Below are 27,231 nucleotides of genomic sequence, written 5' to 3' on the forward strand. Positions count from 1 at the left end.
GCTCAGACTGACTAAGCATCATAAAATCAAGTTGTAGCTCAGATCATTACAGCCAAACACACAACCTGGGGCTGCTGATATACTTTCTGCATGGAAGTTGTGGCTTGGGGGTTTTTTGATTGTTTTTGTTGTTGTTTGCTTGTGTGGTTTTTTTTTTCTTTTTCTTTTCTTTAAATACTATCTAGTTTGTTCACGATAGCTTGTATCAGCAGTCACAGAACATCAGTATTCCAGATACTGTGTGCCATCGGAATGTCAAGAATATAACCAGCTTGCACACGATGTTACTTTCAAAAAATGATTTGGCAAGAAAACATGCCATTTGGCTTCCTTTAAAAGAACACCAACCCTAGTTCATTTAAAAACTAGGATGTGTTTTAGCTGAGTTTCCTGCTTCCTGTCTTGAAACTGGCCTGAGTCTTCTGTCACTCATTTTAACCTGCTGTAGAACATTTTAAAATCATCAACTTCGATGAGCCGATGAAAAAGAAATTAGGCCTTCCTAAACTGTAAGAACAGCATGCAACTGGAACAGCAATCGCTATCACAGCAGGAAAAAGATGCCAGAATTTTGCCAGGCAAATACCAATCTACATTGATTTCAAGTAAAGGTTCATAAAAGCTTCATTTTGGGTTGCTTGTTCCCTTGAAAGAAATGCAGGCAAGATTTATTTATTTTTAATAACTTGGCTGAGGCCAGTATTTCTTTGTCCCTCCAAGGGCGTCAGAATTTCTGTAGTTTTCAAGATGCTGGACTCAGTCACTGAGACATTATTGTAAGACAGAGTTCAACTTATCTTCCACTGGAAGACAGTGAGCTACTTTCTCCACGTTACCTTGACTGGTTGCCCTCAGGTATTAGTTAAAAGCCCGCATTTAATGTTCTAACTTCAACTCAAGCTCCATCTTGCTTAACTTATGGGAGGCAAGCAGGAGCCAAGAGTGTTGCTTTGGGAATGTGCCGTTAGTTGGATCTTGTTTCTTTCCCAAACAGGACATCTTCAGAGTCCTGAGCTCATGGCTCAGTAGTCTATGCAGTCCGTCCCCTCTTAATAAGGTTTCAAAGTACAAGTGGATAGGGTTGCCTGAAAGTAGGAGAACCAAGTTATTTTGGTAACGTGAAGTTTTCTTTTCTCACATACAGCACTGCACGCCCGTTGCTCACAGTTCACATCTGAGTAGTGGTAAAGCAATGAAGTGACACAGCTAACTAAAGCCAGCAGGGTGGATGGCAGGCTCTCTCGCCCCACGCACGCTGTGACAGAGTGGACAGGATGAGCACGTCCCCAGAAAGAGCAGCCTCTGCCCTGGCCCAATCCTACAGCCAGAACCCAACACCTGGCTGTTGAGCTTCCTCACCCTTACGCTAACCTGAATCATACCCAGCTACATATTACTTGGCACTTGTTTGCATCATTATTTAACAAGCAGAGGTGAGCTTATATTTTTTTTAATGATAAATATATCTTTGGAGAGATGCTCTCATTGTTGCACAGTAGAAAAAGTATTTTCCTCATTGTCTTTTAACCTAAGACAAAAACTCCTTAGTGCTCATTCTTGCTCTTCCACAGTTAAAGGCACTAGCAGTGCTGCACCCACTATCATCCTTCAGTTAAACAGGAACTAAATGTTAAGATTCAACAGAACACAGTTCATAAAGCAACCACAGAACACATCTAGAAGGTTACAGGTGTTTAAATAAGGACTGCTTAGACTCAGCGATTTCACACTCAAAAATTGGTGCTAGAGGTCTACCAAACAAGTGCCACACAGCCCGGAAAATCAGCATTAGCTTTTGAGTTTTTCAAATCATCTTTCAGGGCAGGGGTTTAAAAGGAACTTACAATAGCAGTTCTGCAAGCTTCCAGATTTAGAATGTTCCTTGCAGAAGACACAGAGCTGATCCTAAAGAAGTGATTTAAGCTTACATTGAACTAGAGATGGCAACTGCCTCAGATGCAGGCCAAGACACAAGGTGGTTTTCTAGGCTCAGAGGTCTCCACGGACGGCATCCTTGGACTGAAGACATGTCTCTGGTTACAATGCAGAACATCACTGAACACTTTTCATCATCCTCTAGAAACATGCCTACAACTCCATTGGCATATTTTTAACCTCCTTGCATTTAAGGAGGAAGAGCAAAGAGGGCAGTGGCACAGTAAAGGATCCTCTTCTATGTTGCAACAACAGGTGATCTACTCACCATGAGATAAGGAGAGAATGGTGTGGAAGCCAGAGTCCAGGAGGGCTACGCGTTCTTCTAGGGACAAGGTGACTATTGTCTGGACAGAGGCTTTGCAGCTACACAGGACGCAAGAGTTGGGCCACTCACAGCTGCACTTCACAGCGAGAGGTTTCAGCGGCTAGAAGAAAGGAGATCAAACATTTGAAAAGGGAAACATGCTTCAGATGTAAGTAAAACCAAAGTTCAGATCCAGTATCTCCAGTCTGCTTTCTACAGGTACATTAGTTTCCATTCACTAAAAAAGCAAAGCCAGGCAAGTTTTCAAAGACTGAAAAGCATCTCTGGCATCATCTTTCCCCAGCACAACTGAGGAAAAAAACCCATCCAAAAACCCCAGGTTGTAAGCAAGCAGCAGATTTCCAGGGTGAAAAATAAAATCAAGAGCTCAGGTCAATGTTAAGAGTGTGCAATAGTACTACCACAGGCTGTTTCTCCTTCTGACCATGGATGAACTACCTTATCAAAACAATTCTGTGGGTCAAGGAACACATTTGTGTGATTCTTTACTAGTATTTCCAAGCCAACAGAGCTGCTCCTCTGTGACTCCAGTGAAGCCATACTACTTCATCACTTTCTTTTTAAAACTTCAAACACCTCTGTTCCATTTCCCATCCTGTTCCTCCTCATCTTCCTTTAAGGCTTTTTGTAGCTCTGATGCTTCCAAAAACCTTGATAAAAAACCCTGTTAGGTGAACAATCCACCACCAGCGGCATCTATCATTCTGACAATATTGACTTATTTTCCACTCTTCCTCACTTGCCTGTTTGGAATGTAAGCTGCAACCACAGCAGCTCTCACGTCTTTGTTCCACTATTTTTCCCCACACTGTCACTAAGACACACCCAATGCCCCTTCCCATTAATATATCAGGTTCCGCAGTATCAGTCAAACCAGAAGAGGGAGCATTAATAATGCTTCTACCTATAGCCTAAGCAGACTGAAATGAATCACACTGGCTTTGCACTCTGGTGAAACAAAAGATCAGACCAGGACAAGTAACATAACTTTTAATCTTTTTGTCTTGAATCTGCAGCTTGCTAAATACCTGTCACTTGTAAATCAATATAATAAGGAAAAGGCTACAAACAAGAAAATAAGATATGAGCAGCGTAACAAACTACCACTTGTCAACTGATGGATGTTACCACACACTTTAATATATTAATTCTGACAAACAAAGAAACATTAATCAGCAGGTAGCTCACAGCTAGGTGTCCAAGGAGCACTCATTTCATCAGACATGGTAGCTCAGCCTTCAAATACACAGAACCCAGTCACACACCAGGTTGCCAAGTCTGAACCAAGGTTAGATATTTTGGGGGGGGTTATTCTTGAGTGGCCGGTGGCTTTTGAGGTGTGGTTTGGGGTTAGGGTTATGTTTAGGTGTGGTTTATTCTTCCCTGGACAATTCCAAGGTAATCAGCTCCAAAAGGAAGTAGCACAAGGTTGCTGCCCACGCTAAAGGCTGAGGTACACTCTGGTCATTGTTACTCAAAAACGCACAGCTGCCTGATTTTTAGAGATTTAGAATCTGTTTTAAAACCACAGTTAAATAGAGAACACAACAAAACTTGTACTTACTTTACTGCTGAAGTGAGACACCGAGGGAGCTCGGACAAGCTTGCGCTTCTTGTATTTGCAAACTGAGCAGATCCTAGCAGTCATGCAGACTCTTAGTGGGGTTTGCTTGCCAAATCTCCCTTCGACATTTACGCCCATCAGAGATCTGCTGTCAGAGGAGCCAGTACACAAACTGCAACCAAACGAAAAACAACTCTCAGAGCAAGAGTAGTAAGTTCTAATTCTGTATTTATTATTGCAGCTGGGACACCCAAAGTCTCCTTAAGTATCAACAGCTTGGGCTTACCAGTTTTGTTCTCACCACGTTTTTAGTCTTTGCTGCATTCTCTTAAGTGGTGTGCAGATTTCTGAATATTTAATTCTCAACAGAAATGGACACTGAAGGGTCTTAACAGCTATATTTGTATCGGTTTAAGGACAGAAAGTGTTATTAGTAGCCATTAATAACATGCGTTATTTCTCTATCAAAACTTCAGTCAGCAGCTTAGTTTATCACCTGATAAAAACAAAGTCATTTACTTCCCATAAAGATAGCTGTTAAACCTAGAAATACCAGCAAACATTCTTTCCATTTCTTTGTTCACCATGGAATTATAGCTAAATCTAACCATACGTTATTTTTGAATAAGCCGATACATGTTTATTGCCTTGCAGTACGTTCTTCTTCTGGAACCATCTGTAAAACAGTGCCTTCGTAAAAGATCTTTTTTTGTAATTGGTCATGCGTTGACATTACTATTTAAAAACTTCATTTATCTGTTACTTTTGCTGGTCACAATCAAACGTGATAATGTTTGCTATGCAAACCAAGAAAAAAAATTTTCATAAAATTAGAAGTTTAAAAATCTGTATTTTTGTCATTTGAACCAGAAGGGTTCTAGAGGGCTATTCCAACTCTATGCAGAACTGTAGGTCTGCCAGGCAGAAATCAGCATCACCAGACATTGACCTGAGGTACTGGTTGGTGACAAGCCTTTAGAACTAGAAAAAAAACAAGTCTCCCCAGCTCTGCCATTCCTCCTGAAACTGAGTTGCTGACTTACATCCAAGTTAGATCATTCTATACTGCTGTCCTTTTGTTTTCAGTTTAAGCCAAGTCTCCTACTCAGCTATAAACGCATATAGACAAGGAAACATCTGTAGGAGAAGATGTGCTTTAGAGACCCAAATTTCCCCAATCACCTCTTAACTGTGCAAACCAGGAAGATAAAATTTTATGGACAACAGTAAGAGGCAAAATGCAAGTGAGAAAGTATTCCACAAAAATATATACTGCTCATGTTCCATAAAACCAAACTAGTTCTGTGTAACAGTGTATGATGAACCTCTGACATTACGGCAGATCTGCATGAGACTATTCTTTCCCGGTGGCCTCACATCTCCTGTTGCCCTACACAGGAAACATAGGCTTGATGCAAAATTGGCGTATGTGCTTTGGACCCAAACAATTCCAAACTGCAGTAACTTCCACAGTAGGTAGCTCAGGTAGCGGTACAAGAAGGAAAGGGTTGCTGTGATGAGATGTCACTGCCCAAACTTCAAAGAACTTACCGCAATGGGATGCACCCGGGCCATCCTGCCTGAAAAGTAACCATTTCAGGTGATGATGTAACAGCCAGGAGTATTTGTCTCGGGCTCTGAAACCAGGCCACCACTCTACATCTCACTGCCACCCGCACTCCAGGTAAGCAGAACAACATGCAAAGGAGAAGATCTGTGGCCAGAACCACAGTCACTACATTCATATCCATCGAAAACCCAGACTCACTCATGAGTTTGTATCTGCCCTATAGTTATTTGTCATACAAAGACAATTAACTTCTAATTACTTTTTTTTTAATTGTGTAGCATTCCACACCCAAATAGCATGGAAAAAAGTTACAAAAATGGTAATTTTACTTGCAATTTCTCAATATGTCTACTTATTCTCACAAAATAGCCTTAGATTTCCACTGTGAATTTTTCATTAGGGGTACACCCAATGATCCTATAAAAGCTAGGGATAACCAGACTACGAAAATCTAAGATGTATTTTCAGTTTATCACAGATGACTGAGGTATACGAGTGTCAGAGAGCATTTTTAAAATTGCATTCAAGGTGTCCCAGAACTTGAGCCTTTCAAGTGCATTCTAATAAAGTCTCAAATCCCCCAAGGAGCTCTTGTGAATAAGAAAGTTTGAGAAATTTCTATTACCTTGTGTGTTAAACAGGAGATTCAATGTATCAGTTATGTACAGAGGAATTCTATGGCTCTTACTCTCTAACTGCTGAATAAAGCTCTGTATTAAGCTTCTAAAATACGACACAGCTTGTAAAAAATCCATGCTTCAAATCTACACCAGATACAGCTTTCCTCCCAAGAGGCAGAAGTTTCAAAAGCCATTACTAGATTAACAGAAACAAGACAAACAAGCTACTTCAGACTGTTTCCAAACATAAGCAGAGGATGATTTAACCAAAAAAAAAAATCTGAAGAGACAAAATATTTAAATTTTGGAATCATGTTACATATAGCTACTCATTTAGGAGTGATCAAAGATTGATCATACTATACTGCACAGGAACTATCCACCAGAACCTATTTTTACAAGTTCCAAAATGGAAATCCTGAGTGTAGGCTCAAAAACCTTTGATCTCTTCCCTGACAAGGTCCAAATGAATTCCTAGTATCTGAACAATTCCAGTTTGGGTACTTTGCATTTCATGCTTGGGATGTGAGCTGGATACAAGAAAAGTTCTCAAAGATTTTTCCAGAGTCTGGCTATTAGGGAACTGCATCCCAACGCAAGCACCCAGCCAATTCTACAGAAGTCACTATTTAAGAAAAGTCTTAAAAGCTTTTAGGCACCAGAAGAAAACAGAGCCATTTAGTTAGTATCTTAAGCAAACTCTCTTCACCTTACGGAACTTGTAACCTTTCGAGTTAATGTGAAGAGACTGTGCTTAAGACATTAATGAAAACACCATGTAATGCTGTATTTGCAAAAATAAGCTACAGAGATGCATAGTAACAAGTTTGAATTAACACACCCAAACCTAAACAAGAGTGAAGCTCATGTTATGTCGCAGACAGCAGGTCCAAGCACTAATGTAAAACAGAAGGGTCCTGGCAGTTTTCCTACTGGTCTCAGGCTCCTGCTTTCACACCCCCGTGGTGGTTGTGTCAACCACAGCAAGCAAAGCAGTGGTGGGTCGACCTGTTTGCAGTCAACCATCCCTCTCTACAAAATCAGAACTTCCCCAGTAGCAGCAGGTCAACGTAAAGATGCCCATTCTTTCTAATAAACCCGTTAATAACCGCCTGCCCTACAAGCAGATGTGCATTCCTGATGGGGAATATGGAAGTGCTCCTCTTTGGGGGCGGCTTCAAGCTTCCTCTACTTCTTCCTCTTCAGAGTTCTCATGGAATTCGTCGTTCATCATCAGCACTGGAGGCTGGGCCAGAGCCCGCATTATGTAAAGAATAGTGACTATGTGGTACCCTCCCTGCCATCCCAACAGCCTTTTCGTTTCTCACAGGCAGAAACATGCACCACCAATTCAGTTTGCTTTATCAAAATTGGTAACTTATGTATAATAAAATATATAATGCTTTACTTGCAATTCAGAAGATTGATTGCAAAGGCAGCAAGCATAAAATTTAATGGAACACAGAAGCAGAGAGTAGTATTTCAGCTGGGTTTAAGATGACTTAACTCTTCAAGTATGACAGAGACCCACAACACGACACTGCAAGTAACTGTGGATTAAAATAGCCATTTAAGAAGATTTAGACATTTATAATTTGGTCTAATACTTCCAGAATCCTCTGGATTTCTACAAGTCAAGAGAAAATGAGCTGCCTTATCTGCAGAATTAACCAAGAATAAAAGCACAATTACTAAAGTATCTACCTTCAGAAGATTAGCAATGTTACTGCTTGAAGCTCAGGACTAATCTGCTAAGAATTTGTTAACCTTCTCAATCACCATAGCAGAAATGGAACTAAGTGTCTGCTTTGAATAATATTACTTTGTTCTCTCATTCTACTGCAGTGCAATCAATTCTAGGCTGTAACTACCACTGTTAAAATGCAAGTTAGTTCTACTGAATGAATACAGCAAGGAAAACCTCCACTAAAGCCATCTAGGAAAGAAAACAAACTATTCTCCGAAAAAAACACAAGATGTTTCATTTCACTGGGAAATGCATCAGCCTGAAGCCTCTGCATGTTGTGATTAGTCCAATTTCAACTGCCAAAAGCTCAACCAAATTATTAGAAGAGCATTAGGTACCTCAGAGGAAGGTGCTGATTTGCATGATCACACTGGATCAGACCAAAGGTCCATCTCACTCAGTATCTTGTGGAGCAGCTGGGCTGAAAACGGGCGAGGAGAAAGGGATTCAGAGGCCTGGTGGCCACTGGGGGATCTTGGAAGCCACTCTACCCAGCAGCAGCAGCCTGCCACTGAGATGGCACTGAGGGAGAAGCGCACAGCAACCCAGACACAGATGCTTCACATGTGTCGGGACATGCGTGGCAAAGCCACCAAGTGCCAAGGTGCCCCTGCACGCCAGGAGGGCGACAGCAGGTCCCTGCTGTGCTAGCACCATCTAGGCAAACCCAGGCTTGGCTTTGCCCAGAACTGGCTCCATCTGTACTTGAACCGTCTGTGCTTCACCCACCACACTGACAATGGCAAGATGTGGCCAGGAGGATCTGCCTACAGTAACAGAACAGCAGGTAGGTGGCTCCACAAGAAAAAGGCAGTGGCCCTGAGGAGATGTCTAGAAAATGAGTGTAAGAATCGGGCAAGTACATACGATACCTATAGCCTTGTGCTCTAAAGAGTCTCTCCCAGCACCTTCACCTCAAACCACGCTAAGCTTAGGCAGTCCCAGTGTATTCAGCAGTTTCAGTGGATCTTTCAACCATGCAGCAAAATGCACACTGTATCCTGCTTTTCAGTAGCTTCACAGAAAATGGAATAACGGTTACAACTTTACAGAAGACATAAGGAAAACCTCTCAAAAAGTAAGAGTGGCAAGAGCACCAATTTTTAGACAACTTAATTTGAAGTGCCAACCTGTCTTCTTGGGCATTTATTCCTCCTTAAACTAAACTTGCTCATGTGATTCTTGCTGATCCCCTAAAGTCTACAGGCATCCAGGACTGGAGACTGAATGTTTTTTCTCTAGATGTAAACTGAGTTGACAAGAGAAGGGGAAACTTCATTTAAGCCCCTTCTTTATAAGGGATGAAGGCCTGAAAGGCAACTGAGTAGCAGCCATCTGCTTATGAGTCAGAACTGAGAAAGCAACGTGCATCTGGGTGGGGAGAGGAACATTTTCTCCATATGACTTCAGTGCAAGTTTCACCATGTCGCTGTATCAGGTTTACATCCCTCCCTCCCTGTCACTGCTTTATCTGATTTACACAGGATCGGGTATGGTGTGAAGTGAGGGCTTTGGCTTTTTTTTTTTTTGGAGCAGCACTAATTCTTCTTCTCCCCGCTCCCAAGAATAAGGTGGCGATAAATGGAGAAATCTTTAGAGAAGTGTAATAGAAGGGAAGGAAATAAGATGAAAAACTTCTCAAAGAGAAGAGCATAAAACCTGAGGAGATACCACAAAGCTATACATGAAAATGGATCAGCTGGAAGAACAGCGTGGTAAATCATTGGGACAGTCAGTGCGTTTCACAGTTGTATTTTTTAGAGAGCTTCTCTTAACCAATATATCCAGTACTCCACAGGATGAAAAGCTTATTCAGCAGTTCTACAGACTAAAGTTTGACTCTTGCTACTGGGCTTCTTGAAGGTCGCTGCCTGCTTGCACAGGACAAGTGTCCCCAAATATTAAATCAGACTGAATGCTAGTTAAAATAACAGCAGGAAAGTTCCTAATTTATGTAATAATCACTGACACCCCCCCCACACACACATTTAACAAACAACTGATCGGTAATATCTTTTATCACAGATTCAAGACTCCATAAAAATATGGAGACTTGAAAGGCTAAACTCTAGGTGTCTCCATCACCAGTAAGACAGGCAATATTTACTTCTCCATATACTGAAAATTAGTAAGCAGAAAAATATGTTCTACATACTGTGCAAGGAAAGAGACTGAAAAAGCTCATAAATCCACTCGTTAAAAAAATTAATAATCAGTTCACTAGGATGCGGTACAGCATTCAACCTTAACCTAGACAGGCAAGAGCAATTTGGTCATCTATTTATAAAAAGGAGGTAACGTCTTCCAACAGGCTGCCTGCAAGACAAGCAACATCATCTATATACTTGGCAGTTTGGGGATTTTGGTGGTTCTTTTACACAGTAGATCACAAGTGGTAGTTTTATATTACTTCTTACAAGAAATTCCCCCCTTGAATCCTCCCAACAGACATGCATACCCATTTCACAGCTGAACGGTACATACAGAAATCTTTTAGCTAAAGACCGCTTTCTTCGCTGTATCACCAATGCCTTAAATATGCAATTACTTTGATCAATCTGTAAGAGGAGGATAACCAACCAGTTAAACACTCCATTGACTTGCCAGGGTGACATGGTAGAACCCCTGAGGTGTTCTGGAGACCCACTGATGGGGGTGCAGGAAGGACTTGGACACATCACATTTCCTAAAGGCTCTGTAAGATGAGACCTCTGCAAGAGAAAAAATGAAATCTCCAACTCAGTAAAGCTTCATGCGACAGTGAATCCGAAGAAGGATGAGGTCAGAGAGAAAACAAGAGTAATCTAAGGAACATTTTGCAATTCTAAGCAACACTAAACTTAGGTAGGCCCAACATAATCAATCACATGCCATTTAATCAACTGCATTCCAAACAACAACCCCCAAATCAATAAAAAGTCCTATTTTAAATGCATTCTTACACATCACAAAATAGCAAAATAGAGCTTAGTTCGCTTTTAGGCTGGAGTCCATTTTCAGAGCAAGATGACCTAATTTTTGAGCTATTCTGCCTTTTCCGCTAGACAAAAAGCTTACACTGTACTAAAATCTGTACTAAATGCTGTACCAGTTCCACAGAAACTGTCTGAAGTTTTAATGAAATACTAGTGCTATTTAAGAACATTTGATGGTTCACACACACTCATTGGACGTGATTCTGAAGTGTCAACACACTTCTGGTTTCCACACCACTAAACCCCAATACCTGCAGTTCACTGCACACGTGTATCTACACTAGCATTAAACCACCACCCCCCCAAAGATAAAAGAGCACCAGGAGTACAGTTTTCTTCATACTGCACTATCAATGTCACAGCTTCATCCCTTGAAGGAAGCACTTTGTTGTCTAATAATTAAGATGGTTTCATTGAGTCACGGACTGTATCCAGACCACAGCATTCAACTAGTAGAGCTTCTATTACCTTGTTTATTCCCTTTTTGAACAATTTAAATTTGCCATAGAATGTTTTAAATCAGAAAGTTATTATTGACTACAATTCCTTTTGGTAGATATTTCTATCATACAATGGAAAAAAAAAAAAAAAACAACGAATCATCCCATATTCATCTTGAATCTATCAAGAACAATCTCTCACCGTTGTTTCTACCAGAGCTCAGTTACTCAATGTTCAGATTCTGCAGCTTACCCTTACACATATTGGAGTATCTTCCCTCAGAATTTGCAACTGAAACAGTTAAAGTGGGCTTTCAAGAAAAGGAGTCATCTTAATTTTTTTCTTCTGTGTCCTCTGAAATACAAATATTTTCCCTATGCTACAGCCACAGCTTATGACAGTTAACCCTTCATAGCTTCACAGAAGTTAGGGCTAAAAGCACTTCTTACATCACTTGGTCTGGTGACCAGAAGCCACCCAGAAATACCAGGTTCTAAACTGTACTTGGATATGTCAATCCTTTAAAAATATCTTTAAAACCATCTTACACAAACAACATTGGTCAGAAGTGCCACCAACTCTAAGACTCTAACAACAGCTTAAGATCAGAAAATGAAATTTTCCTTAAACGCTGGCTTTCAGGGTTTTTTTTTTATGACTGCCAACCCAATCACTTTCCACAGCTCTTGCACAGTAAATTAAGATTCACACTATATTTCTGTGGTGGGTTTTTTGTTTCATGGTTTTGTTTTCCTTTGTTCTTGTTTAATTTTGGAGGACTAAGTATACACAAAAGTACAAAAGTACAAGAGTTTTTTTAAAGCGTAAGTTGAAGCAAGTTCAGTTCTGTGCCAGATAGAAAGTATTAGTAAACTGGTATCCGCTGATGCATTAATATATGAGGAAAAATTAGCAAAAATTAGTTAGAAAGGAACATTAAAATAGTATAGTAAGACCAAATTATTTTATGTGATTTATAAACTACTGTTGATTTAATATTTGCTTTAATGGAAGTTTCTTTCTTTGCTTCTATCACTGCAAAATTATGTGTTTCTTGATTATTGACCGGCTTCTGCATATTACACAGGAAACAGGAAGGAACAGCATCTCCTGTAGGGCACCTTGGGGTAGAAGATGAAGGCAAGAGCCACATATCCTTTTCAGAGGTCACCAGTGACACAGAACCCAAATCAGCCCTGCTTCTTCATTAGGTTTCCAGGCTGCCAGTCACCACCATGGACTACTGGGCCCTGGAGATAAAAAGCAACACCAAATTCCACTCATAGAAGGCACAGCACAACAAATATTTCTTAAGTATACTCTAAAAGAAAAAGAAACAACTTAGGAGCTACTTTTCTATAGCAACTTCACTAATTCAAAATGTGTTTTCGCTAACCTAGGGGAAGTAGTTTAAAGAGGAAACCTTACTAGGCCAACGTCAATGCTGTTTGTTTTTCCTAAAGAGCTGGCCACAACCATGGCTTATAATGAACGTCCTGGTTTCAAGGGCCTCCAGCTCTGTTCATGGCTACAGGGAGGTATAACAGATCCACAAAAAGGACGCTGAGGCATCACAGTGTCCGCAGGACATTACTTGCTCACTATCATTGGTCACGGACCAGCAGACCTTGGTGATTGCTAGTGTAGACTAGACTATTTAGAGTAACATGGCAGTAAATAATGAGTACTGCTCACAGGCTGATAATTGCCATGATTAAGACTATCATCCTCCCTTCACACTATTTAATTTCCATTTTTTATAATGGGTGAGGAGAGCTGGCCACTCTGCAGTTCAGTTGTTTCTGCTCCCGTCACACATTTCCTCTTCATGCTTATCAGCGTGTGCCTTGCTGCACACACACAATGCCCTACACACCAACCTATTTCTCTTTACAACCTTCTCTGTTGCTCAACAGCAGCTTAGTAGTTTCTCACACCAGTAAAATGTCTCCTTCGTAAAAAAGATCGGTAGAAAGTAGCTGGAAAGTTAGCATCCCTTACAAGGAAATTTTATGTTATTCGCTATGTAGTTTATACTTCACATCACCTGTGGTATAATTACACACATACTTGTGAATGGAAGATGATATTATGCAGAAAAAAATAACTTATTTTACACATTTGCATTCATGTCTGTATAAACATCATAACTGCTCGAGAACAGTAACTGCTTTACAGTGAATTAAAGATAATCATAGGCTAATTTGGTTAAATACAGAAATACAGCTAAGACAAATTCTAGTCACTCAGAAAAGATTCAAAGCATCTAGAAAGTTAGTATTCTCCATCTTGTTGCACTGCATTAGAGACTAATGTTATGAAAGTCTAGCGCCGTTAGGAATTATTATTTTCCATACCATTAGAGCTGAATCAAAGAACAATTTATATTGGAAGGTAAACCTGGAGGTCATCTAATCTAAGCCTTCATGCAAAGCAGGTCTGACTGACCCTCTCGTTTGCAATCCTAGCCAGGAATGCTAATGAATGAAGGCTTTCCTCACCTCAGATCCTGCAGGAGCACCTGCAAAAGTGTACAAGGGGTAAAGCTACGTGGGCACCGTTCTTTGTCAGGGACACATTATATACCACAGTGGAATAGTAAGTTTTATATTCATTAGAAAAGTAATCCAACATATTTGATTTATAACAGCTGATGAAAAAGAAAAGTGCATTTATCCAGAGAAAACAGACACATACGCAATAAGGACAATAATTAAAATGGTTTTCCTTCCAGACAAAGGGCAAGAGGAAGCACAACACCCAGTCAAGTAAAAATCCTCACATTCTGCTTTATTTCCAGAGTCTAGGGAAGTGAGCTTTGCAGTTTACACTGAAAGCCAAACAGATTCAAATAATTTAATATCGGAACATGAGAGTGATTTCAAAAGTTCAGAAGTGCTTTGAACGGATTAACTCAAGTGTTTCCAGGTACTTTTGCAGTGGACTGAGAGGCTCTTAAAAGAAGAAACTCCAAAATGCATTGCAAGTTTTGAAGATGGAAAGCTTTGTTTAATTTTTTTCTGGGAAATCTAGTCACATAGAAGTAAATACAATTCTAGCCAATAAATGAGTATTCATCCTATCTATTTTCTATCATAATGCTTCTCAGATACTGATGTGAAACATTAAAAGGTCACAGCCCAGAAGAAAAGCATAGAACTTGTGTACACAATGTTCTGAGATTTAAAGATCTGTGTGCTTTAAACAATAAAATTTTCCAGCAGACATCAAGGCTGGAAACCTAAGTCATACCTGTGAGCACCTCTGATGACACCCTGGCACTATACCAGTTTAGAAACACACACTTACAAGGACCAACTTGGTGGCTTACACCACTAGAGCCCTGTTCCATTAATGAGCTGCCCTGCCAGGACAAAATGATGAAATTAAGCCCTTCTCTCTCAGTAAGATCTTACTATAATCTTTGTGAAACAGACAGAAATCACAGCCCTCAAAAAATGAAGGTAACACTTCTTACTAGTATGGGACTAACTCAGAAGCTCTAAAGCTTTTCCCCTCACCCTTATTTCTACAGAGGAACATTCTGCTAAAGAAAAAAATATATGTGAATAGCTTCCAGAGAACCTTAAGTCATCAAACAGGCTAAAACTACCTTGGCAGCACGAGTCGCCTGTAGATACCTGTCTGTTGTCTTATTCGATATGCCAAATCAGAGATTTGAGTCTGCAAACATGTCCAACAGCAACTAATAGCTGCTCTCTCCATCGCCCACTGGCACTCTGCATGGTGATGTCTGAAAAGCAAGAATTTGCTCATGCTTACCATTTAAGTAAGTTTCAACACCACAACAAACAATTTGACAGAAATTCAAAAACAATTTCACTATTAAGAAGTGATTAAGAGTTTGAGGGGGGAAACCCATTTGTCCTATGTCCTCCCCAAATTCTACCAATATCTAGCCTTAATTTACAACTCCTATCCCCAAGATAGTCAATACCATTCTTCAACTGTGCAGCAAAATATATTAAAAAGGAGCAGGTATCATTATTCTGACTATTACAAACCAATGCAGGAATCTAGATCTTTCTAGACAAGCACAGAAATTACTTCTCTCCTCTGCAAATTCAGGGGGTGGAAATCACAAAAAGAACTGCCTGAAGGGACAAAGTCCTAGCTTGTGCTGCTGACCACAGAGCAGGACTAACCTGTATTTGTGACACTCCTTGTAGCTGTTTACATTACATGGTCTTAAACCTCTACTGACAGAAATCCATGTGAGCCCTTCAGGAAGGTACTCCAATGCTTGACTATCTCAGCTGGAAGATTTTTCATCTACTGCTTGAATGTCTGTTGCTGTAACAGAAGACCATCATGCCAGTGCCATGTAGAACACCAGGTATTAAAACACCCACATGGATAATACTTTGATACTAAAAATATTGTCTTCACTGAGAGTTACTGTTTGAATGAAGGTTTACCTTAAGGACAGTACCATACCCTCTGGCACATTCAGCAGTTGATGTGCTGTGTTCAAGCATCAGGCACTGTGTCTTACCCACCTCCCCAACAGCATCAGAACCTTTAGGCTACAGACAAACAAGCAGTGACAACCCAAGCTATGGCACATTAAGAAGCAGCCATGCCCACCACGAACGACAGCCTGTGGCACCCGCTATAATGCCTGGCACATGCATTATACCAAAAGCGGGGAAAAAAAAAAGGCAGATGAAGTCCCACATCTAGTAAGTATTTTGAATTTCCTTTGCTGAAAAAAATCACCTTGCATAACAATGTTTTTTCATCATTTTAGGGTTAGTTTCAGTTATACTGTTTACACAACAGCCACTAACTACTGTATCACTATGAACTGAAGCACACAGGTGGAGTTTTTTGACAAGAACATTTCCACAGGGGAGAATACCTGATGCAAGTTCATTCTTCATCCTCAATGGGGAGTCTTAATACACAGCCTCGAATTCTGTGACCTAGGCTCTGGGCAATTCTCAGTGGCAGCACTGTGAGGGCAGAGCTGGCATCACAACCACGGAATACCAGACAACACACACATTTGTAAACTGTATGGGATTTAACAGCAAAGTTGTTCTTATGAAAGTGTTCTTCTCTTTCAACACCTGCACCCATAAAAAAAATTACAATCCTAAAATAACCATGTGGCTTATAGACTCTCTCACAGTTTTGTTATCTCTAAGCATGTAGTCTAAGAAAGATTTTGTAGCTCACAAATACTAAATACACTTAGCATTTGATCTGAATTTAGGGAGATTAAGAGAAGCACACATTCAAATAATCCTCATAACATAAGCAAAATACAGCAACACAATAGTACTTCCATCACTTGAGAGATGGAAACAACGGCCAATGCATCTACCACTTCACAAATGTCAATTTGTGGATGCTCCAGTGTATGCTTTTGCTATCACCAACACCTTGCAATAACTTCAAAAATCTTCTAGTGGAGGCAGGAATCTTCCTGCAAAAGAACAGGGATAAGGAATAATTTTCAAGCTTAATTTTCTGTTCTTAAGACCGCTCACTTCACAATCTGATGTAATTCAACTCAAAGCTCTATTGCCAACCCCATGGTGGGGTTTTTTCTCTCCCTTCAGAAAGTGTGTGACCTACTTTACATCAGCAGTATAATGACTAAAGAACAAAGACCAGAGAACAATTAAGGATAAAACCGCTTTGAGGAAATGTTAAGAGGCTCCTTTTCATCAGTGTGGGGAGTCTGCTGTATCTGCATAGGATGAGATTTGGCTGCAGTTTAAGAACTCGAATTTTAATACAGAAATACATCAAAGAATTATTTAGAGCAATATATCAAATCTAAGAACAGAGCACTGACTAGATGAAAAAAATCAGATATCTCAAAGAAAAACTTCTGATTTTCTTTAAAGCTTCTAGAAGTAATTGGGAATCAATATGTGAGCAGAGAGAGAAAACTCGGAAGGGGCCCCAAGCTAACAATGCAGCTTCAAAGCAACTTCAAAGAGTCCAGTTAGCACATCAGTAAACGAGAGACTTCTGATTGACAAGTTCATCCCAAAGGGAAAGCAAACCACAGCCTGACCAAACACTCTGTAATGAGGTTTTTCCACAGGAAGTTTAGCTGATACACACTCCTGAAAACAGATCAAGTTTTACTGATGCAAAGGCATTACCAACCCAAATGCTGTACCTTCAAAGTATAGGTTACCTTCCAGACTGAAATCCATTTTATTGCAGACATTTCCTTTTCTTTAATTAATTTAATTTTTTGAATACTACCACTTCTTCAAAAGGTCAGGATTTTGGGTTGGCTTTTTTTTTTTTTCCCTCTCTCTCTCCTCCAAACACACTACAGCAAGAACTGAAGCATTTAATCTGTTCTCTCTGACTTCAAACGTGGCAATGCAACAATCATAAATTAAGGCCAACTTTACTAGATAAAAACAAGCACTGTTCAAAAGTGGCCAGTAAAAAAAGTTTTAAAGTAATTCTGAGTTAAAGATGTCCAAAAAATTTAAATAAATCGGAAAGTTTTTGGGCTATGACTCCATTTGGAATTGGAGCACTACCAGAACTCTTTCCAACTCCACTCTGATTAACCAAAGTTATAGATGATAAGAGGGAGGGCCAATGGAAGATGTTAGTGTCCTGGAAGTCCTTCAGCCTGAGAAACCATTGAATCAGCTGATAACACAGAGCCCTAGGAAGATGAAAGGCAAGCTGAAGGCTTCCTCTAGCCTAAGAATTCATAAATGTACCAGCACATAGTATGATATAAACCCCTGTCATAATCAATTGCAATAGTCTGTGGCCATGTATGTCCTGATTATTTAGGGCTGGGTAAAGTGTCTCACCTTCCACATGTCTGCTGACTACACTTTAACATAGAAAAAGGACAAGGGAGGCAAATGTGACTCATACCAGGTTGCCTGCTTGGCTTGCAGTCATGATTTTTCTTCCTCAAGAGGACTGCATACTAGCTTTACTTGTATTTTCCATTCATATATTTATCTTCTGGGTTAATCTTTCCCAAGTGCTCTAGAATAGTTAACTGCAACAAATTCAGTACAGGAATTCTTTAGATGCACCTTACTGAATCTCTCAAATGCAGGCAAGTCCCCAGAATACCTAAACAAAAATAGCATTATGCAATTAGAGTTTGAAAATCCAAATTTCTGCACTGTCAGTGCTTTTAAGAGTCTAGTTGTACAGAAAATGAAGAAAATGCCTGTAATATGAAAAGGAGTCTAACAATAGCAAATTATTAATACCAAATTGCTCTTGCAGAAAGTTCATAAAACAAATTAGATCAGACGCCAAGCATTCTGAAGAAATTCAAGATAACCTATGGGAGCATTCATATGGATAATTAGCTAAATTTATATTGCATTTACTACTACCATTATGCAATTGTCACAAACAAGTGCAGTAGTATCATTGACACATCACAGCTTCCCACAGCCTTGATAACAATTGCTATACTTTAATACCAAATCAATTAAACCTTGGGTAACCATCAAACAGATTTCTCTTTGTTTCTCTAGACAAAGAGCGGCAAACACACAAGTATTCAAGTAAGTAATATGGAAATTGAGTTTGATTAAACTAACATATAGGGTAAACGACAGGCTACAGAACTGCTATTTAATAGCATGCAGGAGAATCCCTTTTCCAGTGGATTAAGAGGCAGTACGTTTTTAGGCTATCACATGAGAAGAAAACAGAAAACCCAAACAAATGCATGAATGAAGTGCCTCAGTTATACTTTCAAATCAAAATAACAAATTTCCCCATTTTATGCATATATAGTTCAGTGTTCTTTATGACAAACATGGGACATTGTAGCTGTCACAGACCCCAATGGTGGATCTAACCAGCAACCCTATGCACACCGGCCCCTCCGAGACCAAGGCTCTGAAAGTCAGCACTGGTTTTGGCCATGGACAGTGCTCACTGAAGGCATCCACACAGAGTTACAGCAAAAAAAAACCAAGATCACCAACACATATGCACAGAAAAATGCATACAATCAACTTCAATTTTAAGCAAACTTACAAAAATCTTGCTTCTAGACAGACTCCTCCAAAGCCTTTTGCAGGACAGAGCACAGGGTATTGACACCTACCTGAGCTGGCAGGGCAGATCCCACACTCTCAATTAGCTCCAACGATTTCTCTGGCAGTGCCCAAAGCAAGAACAGTCCTTTCCTTCCCCTTCGGAAACCTCTTATCTACAGGGACTCTTTCAGTTCTTGTCCAGCTCTTTTTTACTAACACTAAAAAGAGAAAGACTATGTGCTTACTAACAGCACGACAGTGGCAATCAGTATCAAGTAGTTTCTTTCTCAAATGATGTGTCTGCTGTCACTACCAAGGTATGGCAACATCTGCAGAAAGTATCCTTTTAAATAAAGACAACAAGCTAAAACAATATCTGAAGGAACTTACTACCTCATCTGTAGTTATTTTGATGGCCAAGGCTGTTCACAAGGATGCAGTCACCGCAACTGACTTCTTGAGCCTGGTTATCAGACTTTTGCTTTCAGGAGACATTTGTCTTGCTTGTAGTTTTCCAGGAAGCTTTCTTCCTCCTGACAACTCAAGCTTACTAGATCTATGAATTAAAAATACTGGTTTCAAGATGAAATTACCTGCATAAGCCTCAGGTTATATAAGAACTAGTTGTTCACCTCCATCTGCAACTGCGTGTGTGAGGTGGTTGGGTTTGTTTTTTTTCTGAGGTAGGTTTTGTGTCCCTATATAGAAACCTGAACAGACCATATTCGGATTACTAAAACAGTATTAAAAGAAATGAAATGAGTCTATGGGTCAAACTTCTTGTGACTAAGCAAGGGTGTAGAAAGCTCTGCATTGCACAGCTCAGAATAGTGCTCAGTGTGGTAGGCCACCATTCAAAGAGGAAATTAATACTTTTTTCTTCTCTGGTGACATTTTTCACTAGGAGGTTTCTGAATGTCCTTAAGCCTGAGGGTAGCGCAATCCTCATAACTTGATGACACCAAGCAGGATCACTTGCCTCAGGGAACTTAAGCAGAAGATAACTCTTCTCAGCATGACAGGTGAATCTCATCTGCACAACAAACTTCAGTCATGACACAATGGGAACGCAGCAGCAGAAAGATATTGCCTCAAGAACTTCACAGAAAAAAAAAAAAAAAAGTCTGGCATGCCCAGATTTTAACACACTAAGCCTGTGACCACAGTTATATTAGGCATAAGCATACTCACTCTTCTTTCAAGAAAAAAAGATGCTCTAAGGCTAATTCTTTCAAATCTGATTGTCCTGGGTTGAGTGAGTGGTGGAGTTTTTTGGTGGCAGGGGAGGGGGCTATCGGGGCGGCCCCCTGTGAGAAGCTTCTCGAAGCTCCCCCAGCTCCAAGCCAGCTCCACTTCTGTTTGGGAAATTGAGCCAATCGGCTGCGCCTCTGCGATAACGTATTTAAGAAGGGACGTGGTGAGGAGGAGTTGGGGCAGCTGCGTGAACACCAAGGTCAGTGGAGGAACGGAGGAAGAAAGGAGCGGGGAGGTGTGCCGGAGCAGAGACCCCCCTGTATCCTGTGGGGAGACAGCAGGGCGGCCCCCCCCACCACCCATGAAGATCTACGGTGGAGCAGACATTGATTTATGGCCTGTGGCTTCCACATGGTTGATCAAGGTGCTGTGCCCGAAGAAGGCTGGGGTCTCGTGGGAAAAGGCAGCCCCGCTGCTGTAATTCAGTGCTGGGAGGATTGCAGCATGCGGGGGAGTCCCACGCCGGAGCAGCTCGGGAAGGGCTGCAGCCGTGGGAGGGAATCCAGTCGGAGGAAGTTAGTGACCCATGACGGAGCAGTGTGGGGAACGCTGCGGCCCGTGGGAGGAATTCAAGTCAGAGAAAGTTTGTGGAGGACTGTCTGCTGTGAGAGGGGGACCACGATGGAGCAGGGGGTAACAAGTTTTGGACACTCCCCTCACCGCAGATGAAGGAAGTGGCAGCGCTGCCTGCACCCCCCATTCCCTGCCCCTGCGCCACTGGGGGAGGAGGTAGAGATATCGGGAGCAGAGCTGAGCCCGGGAAGAAGGGAGGGGTGGGGGGAAGGTGTTCTCAAGATGTGGCAATGCTTCTCACTGTCCTACTCTGTTATGTGTTGTTAGTGTCTGTAATAAATGTATGTTCTTTTTTTCTTCCCCTGACGAGTCTGCCTTTTGCTCGTGACCATAAAGGGGGATTTTTCCCCATTCCAGTCCTATCTTGAACCCCAAGCCTGGCTCTCTGTCCCTTCTCATTGCCGGAGGGGAAGGGAGAGAGAGCCGCTGCATTGTGGTTGGCTGTCAATCAGGCCTAAACCACGACACTGATAAATGCATTTACCTCAGAAACACCTGGATATCCACTATCCAGGATAGGGTTCACCTATCCTAGTGTTTACCCAGAAACACCCTATTCCTCTATCCGATGCTCCCTCCCTGGAAGGGTTCAAGGCCAGGTTGGACGGGGCTGGGAGCCCCCTGGGCTGGGGGAAGGGGGCCCTGCCCGGGGCAGGGGGTGGCACTGGCGGGGCTTTAAGGTCCCTCCTAACCCAAACCAGTCTAGAATTTTAATATTGCCTTGTGGTAGGGAGGTCAAGATCAGAAGACTGCAATGGTTCTTTCCAGCCAGAAGAGCATATTCACATGCTTTTGCTATTAGTTTAGGTACATTACCACAAGGTAAGAAGTTTCCAGGTGTAGTTATCCACATCTAGCTTTCCACAACATTGGGAGAGTCACTACAGTATTAACAGTAGTCATCAAAATGAGAAAACCACCATTTAACACAGCTATTAGTTGGGAAAAATAAGTGCAATTTCCAAACACCTTGATTTTGCCAGATAATCTGACGCAATAAAGAGATCAATGTACAGAAGCATATTCAACACTTAAGCAAGAATGATCTACTATCACCTTTTTTCTACTTCAAATCCTATTATTGAGTTGTTTTTCAGAATTTAGCGAGTAAGTAATGCAGAAAACAATGAGAACCAACACTTATGTGTATTAAAGGAAATATGATTACATGATGAATCTAGTAGTAGAGAAATAATAAAATAAAAAGCAAGAATCTGCAATTATTTTCAAGCTTCTGTTGGGTCTGTTCCATCCTACAGGCTCCGCTTCCCATTCCACAACCCCAGCTTCCCTCTGCATGCCCATGCTGCCCTTTCCCCAGCACAACACACAAAAAGCACCAACTAGTCCAACACCAAACCAACACCAACTTCTATGCACTTGGCTGGTCATTAGCAGCCACGTGCCTTCAATTAAGAGCAGAAGTTTGAACTGCTCTTCTCCACAGCCTATTTTCTGCAAACACCTTTCACAGGTCCAGAAACTAAACTCAGAATTATATCCAGGCAAGTTTGTTTCTGTGAGAGAGGGAGAGAAAACATGCAAAAGCCAAAGTAAGATTTCACTCAAACAAAACCAAAGTATCCATATCCAGGCAAGTTTGTTTCTGTGAGAGAGGGAGAGAAAACATGCAAAAGCCAAAGTAAGATTTCACTCAAACAAAACCAAAGTATCCAACACGCCAGATTCGTGAATGCCTACACAAGCACACATGCAGAAGAAAACAAAGGCAAGCTTTGGGCAAATTCCAGCTGAGATTTACACTGCTCTAGTGAGAAAAAAAAAAAAAAAAAGCTCAACTTAAAAGCCATTGCAATTAAGAGACATAAAGCAGCTGAGTGCACATTTAAAGTTGAAGCCAAAGACAAAAGTAAAACCGGAAAATCATGTGCTACTTATTCTATAATTTTTCAAGCCATTACCCACACCAAACATCAGTATTTCACTGTTTCTGCACTAAATGATAAACTGGAAATACTGACATTCCTTTAGGTACATTGGTTTGATGACATATGTAGTAAAGCAACTAACCTATGACTAAAGAGTTCATGTAAAAGTAAGGAACACATACAGGACTGTAAAGCCTCCCAAAACAGCTGTAGCTGTTTATAGCTCCCAAATCTGGGTTGAAGAGGTTTGTTACACAGATCAGCTCTCCCAGAAACACCCACAGGAACTGAAGTGAGCATAACACACACCACAAGTGCAGTAGCAGAATCCCGGCATTGCCTGGGGGAATAGCCCAACAGCATCCATATCTTTTGGAATATTCTTCTGCAAGTTTTTTTTCTGTTTTGCAAGAATAGAATTAAGTGAAAAATCAGGAAAAAATACTTGGGAAACAAAACTTCATCTTAACATGCCTTTGCTACAAATAAATATAAATGTACAACACCCCTCAAACACTTCAGTTCTCATAAAAATCCAAGCTGTTACATTCAAAGGAAACTACACAGTATATCAATAGGCAGTAAACTGAATAAATATAGAATGTGTCTACATACCACACACTTCTAAGCACGCAATGAAAGATCTGAACAAACAAGCCAGAGGAAGATAAAGAGGATCAGTGCCATACTGGGAAAGGCATAATTTTATGAAGTTGCTACCTTGGATTTACGCACAAGAATTTTTTGATCTATTTTTGACTGCCAAGTAACCAATTCTGAGATTTTAATTTTATTTTTAATAAACAGAGGGAAGCACATAGATAACTATACAAAGACTTAACTCACTGGCTGATGCCCTCCACCCTGCCACCTTCTTGACCTCCTGGCAGTAAAAGCTCCCAAACTCCCTTGCAGATATTTGGTGGGTCCCTCTATCTTTATATGAATTACTCTCCAAAGAGCTGCTGCTTTGTTACATTCTTCATTGTTGCTCTCCGAATGCAGAAGGAAGCAGAATCAGGTCACTTCCACTTTGCTGATGCTCAGGAAAGTTCCAAGGACCCAGGAAGACAGAAACACATTTACTGGGAAGAAAGAGCATGTGGAATTACATAAATTTCTATCTGAACAACTCTGGGTTCTGAAGCGGAATGAGAACAATTAACATACAAAACATTTATTAATCATGGACAGAGTGCATTGGGTTTGCGTGGCAAGGTTGTGGTGGTAATGGGGCTACAGAGGTGGCTTCTGTGAGAAGCTGCCAGAAACTTTCCCCATGTCCAATAGAGCCAACACCAGCTGGCTCCAAAACAGACCCACCACTCATCAAGGCCAAGCCCATCAGCAACAGTGGTAGCACCTCTGGGATAACTTATTTAAGAGGGGGGGGGGGGGGGGATGAACCTGTGCAACAGCAACCAGAGATAGGAATGAGAATATGTGAGAGAAACAGCTCTGCAGCCATCAAGGTCAGAGAAGGATGGGGAGGAGGTGCTCCAGAGCAGAGATTCCCCTGCAGCCCACGGTGAAGCCCATGGTGAGGCAGGCTGTGCCCCTGCAGCCCACGGAGGTCCACGGTGGAGCAGTTCCCCACCTGCAGCTTGTGGAGGACCGCACACCAGAGCAGGGGCTGTGCCCAAAGGAGGCCAGGACTCTGGGTAGCCCACGCTGGAGCATTCTGTTGCTGGGAGGACTGCAGCAGGGACCCACGCTGGAGCAGGTCAGGAAGAGCTGCAGCCCATGGGAAGGGCCCACATTGGAGAAGTTTGTGGAGGACTCACTCCCGTGGGAGGGAGCCCACACTGCAGCAGGGGAAGACTGTGAAGAGTGCTCCCCCTGAGGAGGAAGGAACAGCAGAAACAATGGGTGATTGACTGCAACCCCCATCCGCTGCACCACTGGCAGGGAAGACGGAGAAGAATCGAGGGCAAAGCTGAGCCCAGAAATAAGGAAGGGGTGGGGGAAAGGTATTTTAAGATTAGGTTTTATTCCTCGTTATCCTCTGATTTGATTGGTAATAAATTAAATTAATATCCCCAAGTCAAGTCTGTTTTGCCCTTGATGGTAATTGGTGAATGATCTCTCCCCCTTGTCCTTATCTTGAGCCTTCATTATGTTTTCTCTCTCCTGTCCAGCTGAGGGGAGAGATAGAGAGGCTTTGGTGGGCACCTGGCATCCAGCCAGGGTCACACAGTCAAATAAAGAATAAGTTACAATAGGAAAGGGCAGAATATGTAAGTCTAAAACAGCTTTCTTGACTCCCCTTCTCTCCCCTAAGACAGTTATTCCAACTATCAGTTTCCACTGAACAGGTCATTTCAGAGCAGAGAACAGGTATGTCAACAAAACAGAAAAAGACTAACCCAAGAGCTCTAACACAACTAACCCTTCCAACGTCTCTAAGGCTAACTGCTCTCTCCCCTCTTTAGAAAACAGTAAACCTCAGACCACTTCACAGATGAAACCCTACAAGGTACAGATATTATTTAGAGGATCCAATACATACACTGAACTGCTTAACAGATACATCTGGTAGGAATAAAACATCACCCAGCTTTACAACCTGTGCTATCAACTTCAAATTACCATAGAGAACCACTGCTGGTTTAGGTCTTTCTTAAGAAGTGATTAAGTCTTCCCAAGACCTAACAGTAGCCAAGCAAGGTAGCCCTGCTTCTCTCTTGGCAAACAGCTAAAACCACAAGCACCAGCTTCAGGAGACACAAAATGATGGAACAAAACTCATTTCTCTAGAGCTGACAGTTTCATACCATGAACTGGTCCACCTGGGAGCCCAGAGGTGGCTGTGCAGGAACAGGGGCACAGAGCCAGGACAGAGAGGGGGGCTGTCCCTTTCGCCAGCAGCAAGCTGTTTTCTGACTCCTCTTATCAAATTGCATTCTTCAATGCACCACACAAGTACTACTTTTGGATATAAAGTTAAAAAAAAAAAAAAAAAAAAAAAACAAAACAGTAAAGACCTCTGTTCTCAGAATAGCTAGCTTTCAGACTACTTCACACACAGAAAACAAAACTGATCTTTTGGGAAGTCCTGCACGTTTACCACAAAAAGCAGACACACGTCACCCACCGCTCAGACCAGCAACGCTGTCACATCTAAGCTGACCTGTACTACTTCCTAGTGCACTTCACAAACACTCCTATTGCAAAGGCACTTTCAGTTGGTTTTGGAGTATTACCAAAGACCATTGTCAGTGCAGACACTGGGTTTTAAAAAAGTTTTTACCTTCGTAAAGGTAAGAGCTTTCTCTTAGTGCTGTTTGTCCCCCACACTAGCACCAATTCGGTTAGCTCCTTTCTATTACAGTACCACAGAACAGCCCTACTCTATCTTTATTAAACCAGTGCCAAACTTCATCCCTCCCCACCCCTTTACATCAGGCAGTTTAACAAAAAGTCACTTCTTACAAACCTGACCTCGCTCATATCCTTAAACTGAGATGGATGCAACAGCATTAGGCTATGAAGTGGCATGCACTGCAAAGGTTGTTGCAGATAAACTCCTTATTAAAAGCATTTCAACATATGCAACACCAACACCGAAGAGTAAGCACCGTTAAAGCACATATAGTAAAGAATACTTGATGTATAAGTTTTTCAGGGAAAAAAAAAAAAAAAAAAAAAGCGTAGTAGCTCACAAGGAAGATGAAGAGGTGAATACAAGATGAGCACTCCCATCCTTTGCTGCCAACTCTACAGCTCTCCCTGCCGCTTCCTCCCACGGGCTCCGAGCACCGTCCCCTCCACGGGAGCAAACGGGAGAGACGAGTCCACAGCCACGTTTGCCCCCACACACCAAAATCCACAGCCGGGGGGGCTCCGGAGCGCCCCTGCCCTACGACACGGGGATCGCTTGCAGGTTTAATGAAGCCGGGGGAAGCTGCCAGATGATAAAGAGGGACCGTAGGAAAAGACTTTCTCACTCTTTCACCACAAAAAAAAAAAAAAAAAAAAAAAAAAACACCACGACACTCACAAGGAGCACCATTATAAACGATGCTTTAGACTTACAGAACACAAAAGCGCACGCTTGAATGGCCAGGCTCCTTAAACAAGTCTACAAACGCCGCAGGAAATACCTCAGAGGCACCTCCCCGGGGAAGAGCCGCAGCAACCCCGGACTCACACTGGGGAAGCCGCGACCAGGCGCCGCTGCCCCACGGCTTCCACCTCGCTCTCCTCGCCGGAGCCGCAGGCGCCCTGCGCGGCGCAAAGACAGGCAGCACCGGCCGAGGGGGTTGGGAAAGACTATGGCTGCCACCCCTCAAGGGGAGCGCGGGCACC

The 27,231-nt window shown here is 41.8% G+C and overlaps 1 protein-coding gene across 1 annotated transcript; it reads right to left on the bottom strand.

Moving 5' to 3' along the window:
- Positions 1–765: 765 nt before the first annotated feature.
- LOC122154342 (KAT8 regulatory NSL complex subunit 1-like) lies at positions 766–27,231 on the bottom strand. The gene is made up of 5 exons (XM_042802209.1): positions 27,027–27,231; positions 10,345–10,475; positions 3,828–3,999; positions 2,204–2,363; positions 766–1,085 (listed from the first exon to the last, which is right to left on the bottom strand). The coding sequence occupies exons 2-5, from the start codon at positions 10,440–10,442 to the stop codon at positions 877–879; spliced, it is 639 nt and encodes a 212-aa protein (XP_042658143.1). The 5' UTR covers positions 10,443–10,475; positions 27,027–27,231; the 3' UTR covers positions 766–876.

This window comes from Tyto alba, unplaced genomic scaffold (assembly GCF_018691265.1).
Source record: "Tyto alba isolate M040663 unplaced genomic scaffold, T.alba_DEE_v4.0 Super-Scaffold_38, whole genome shotgun sequence".
NCBI lineage: Eukaryota > Metazoa > Chordata > Aves > Strigiformes > Tytonidae > Tyto > Tyto alba.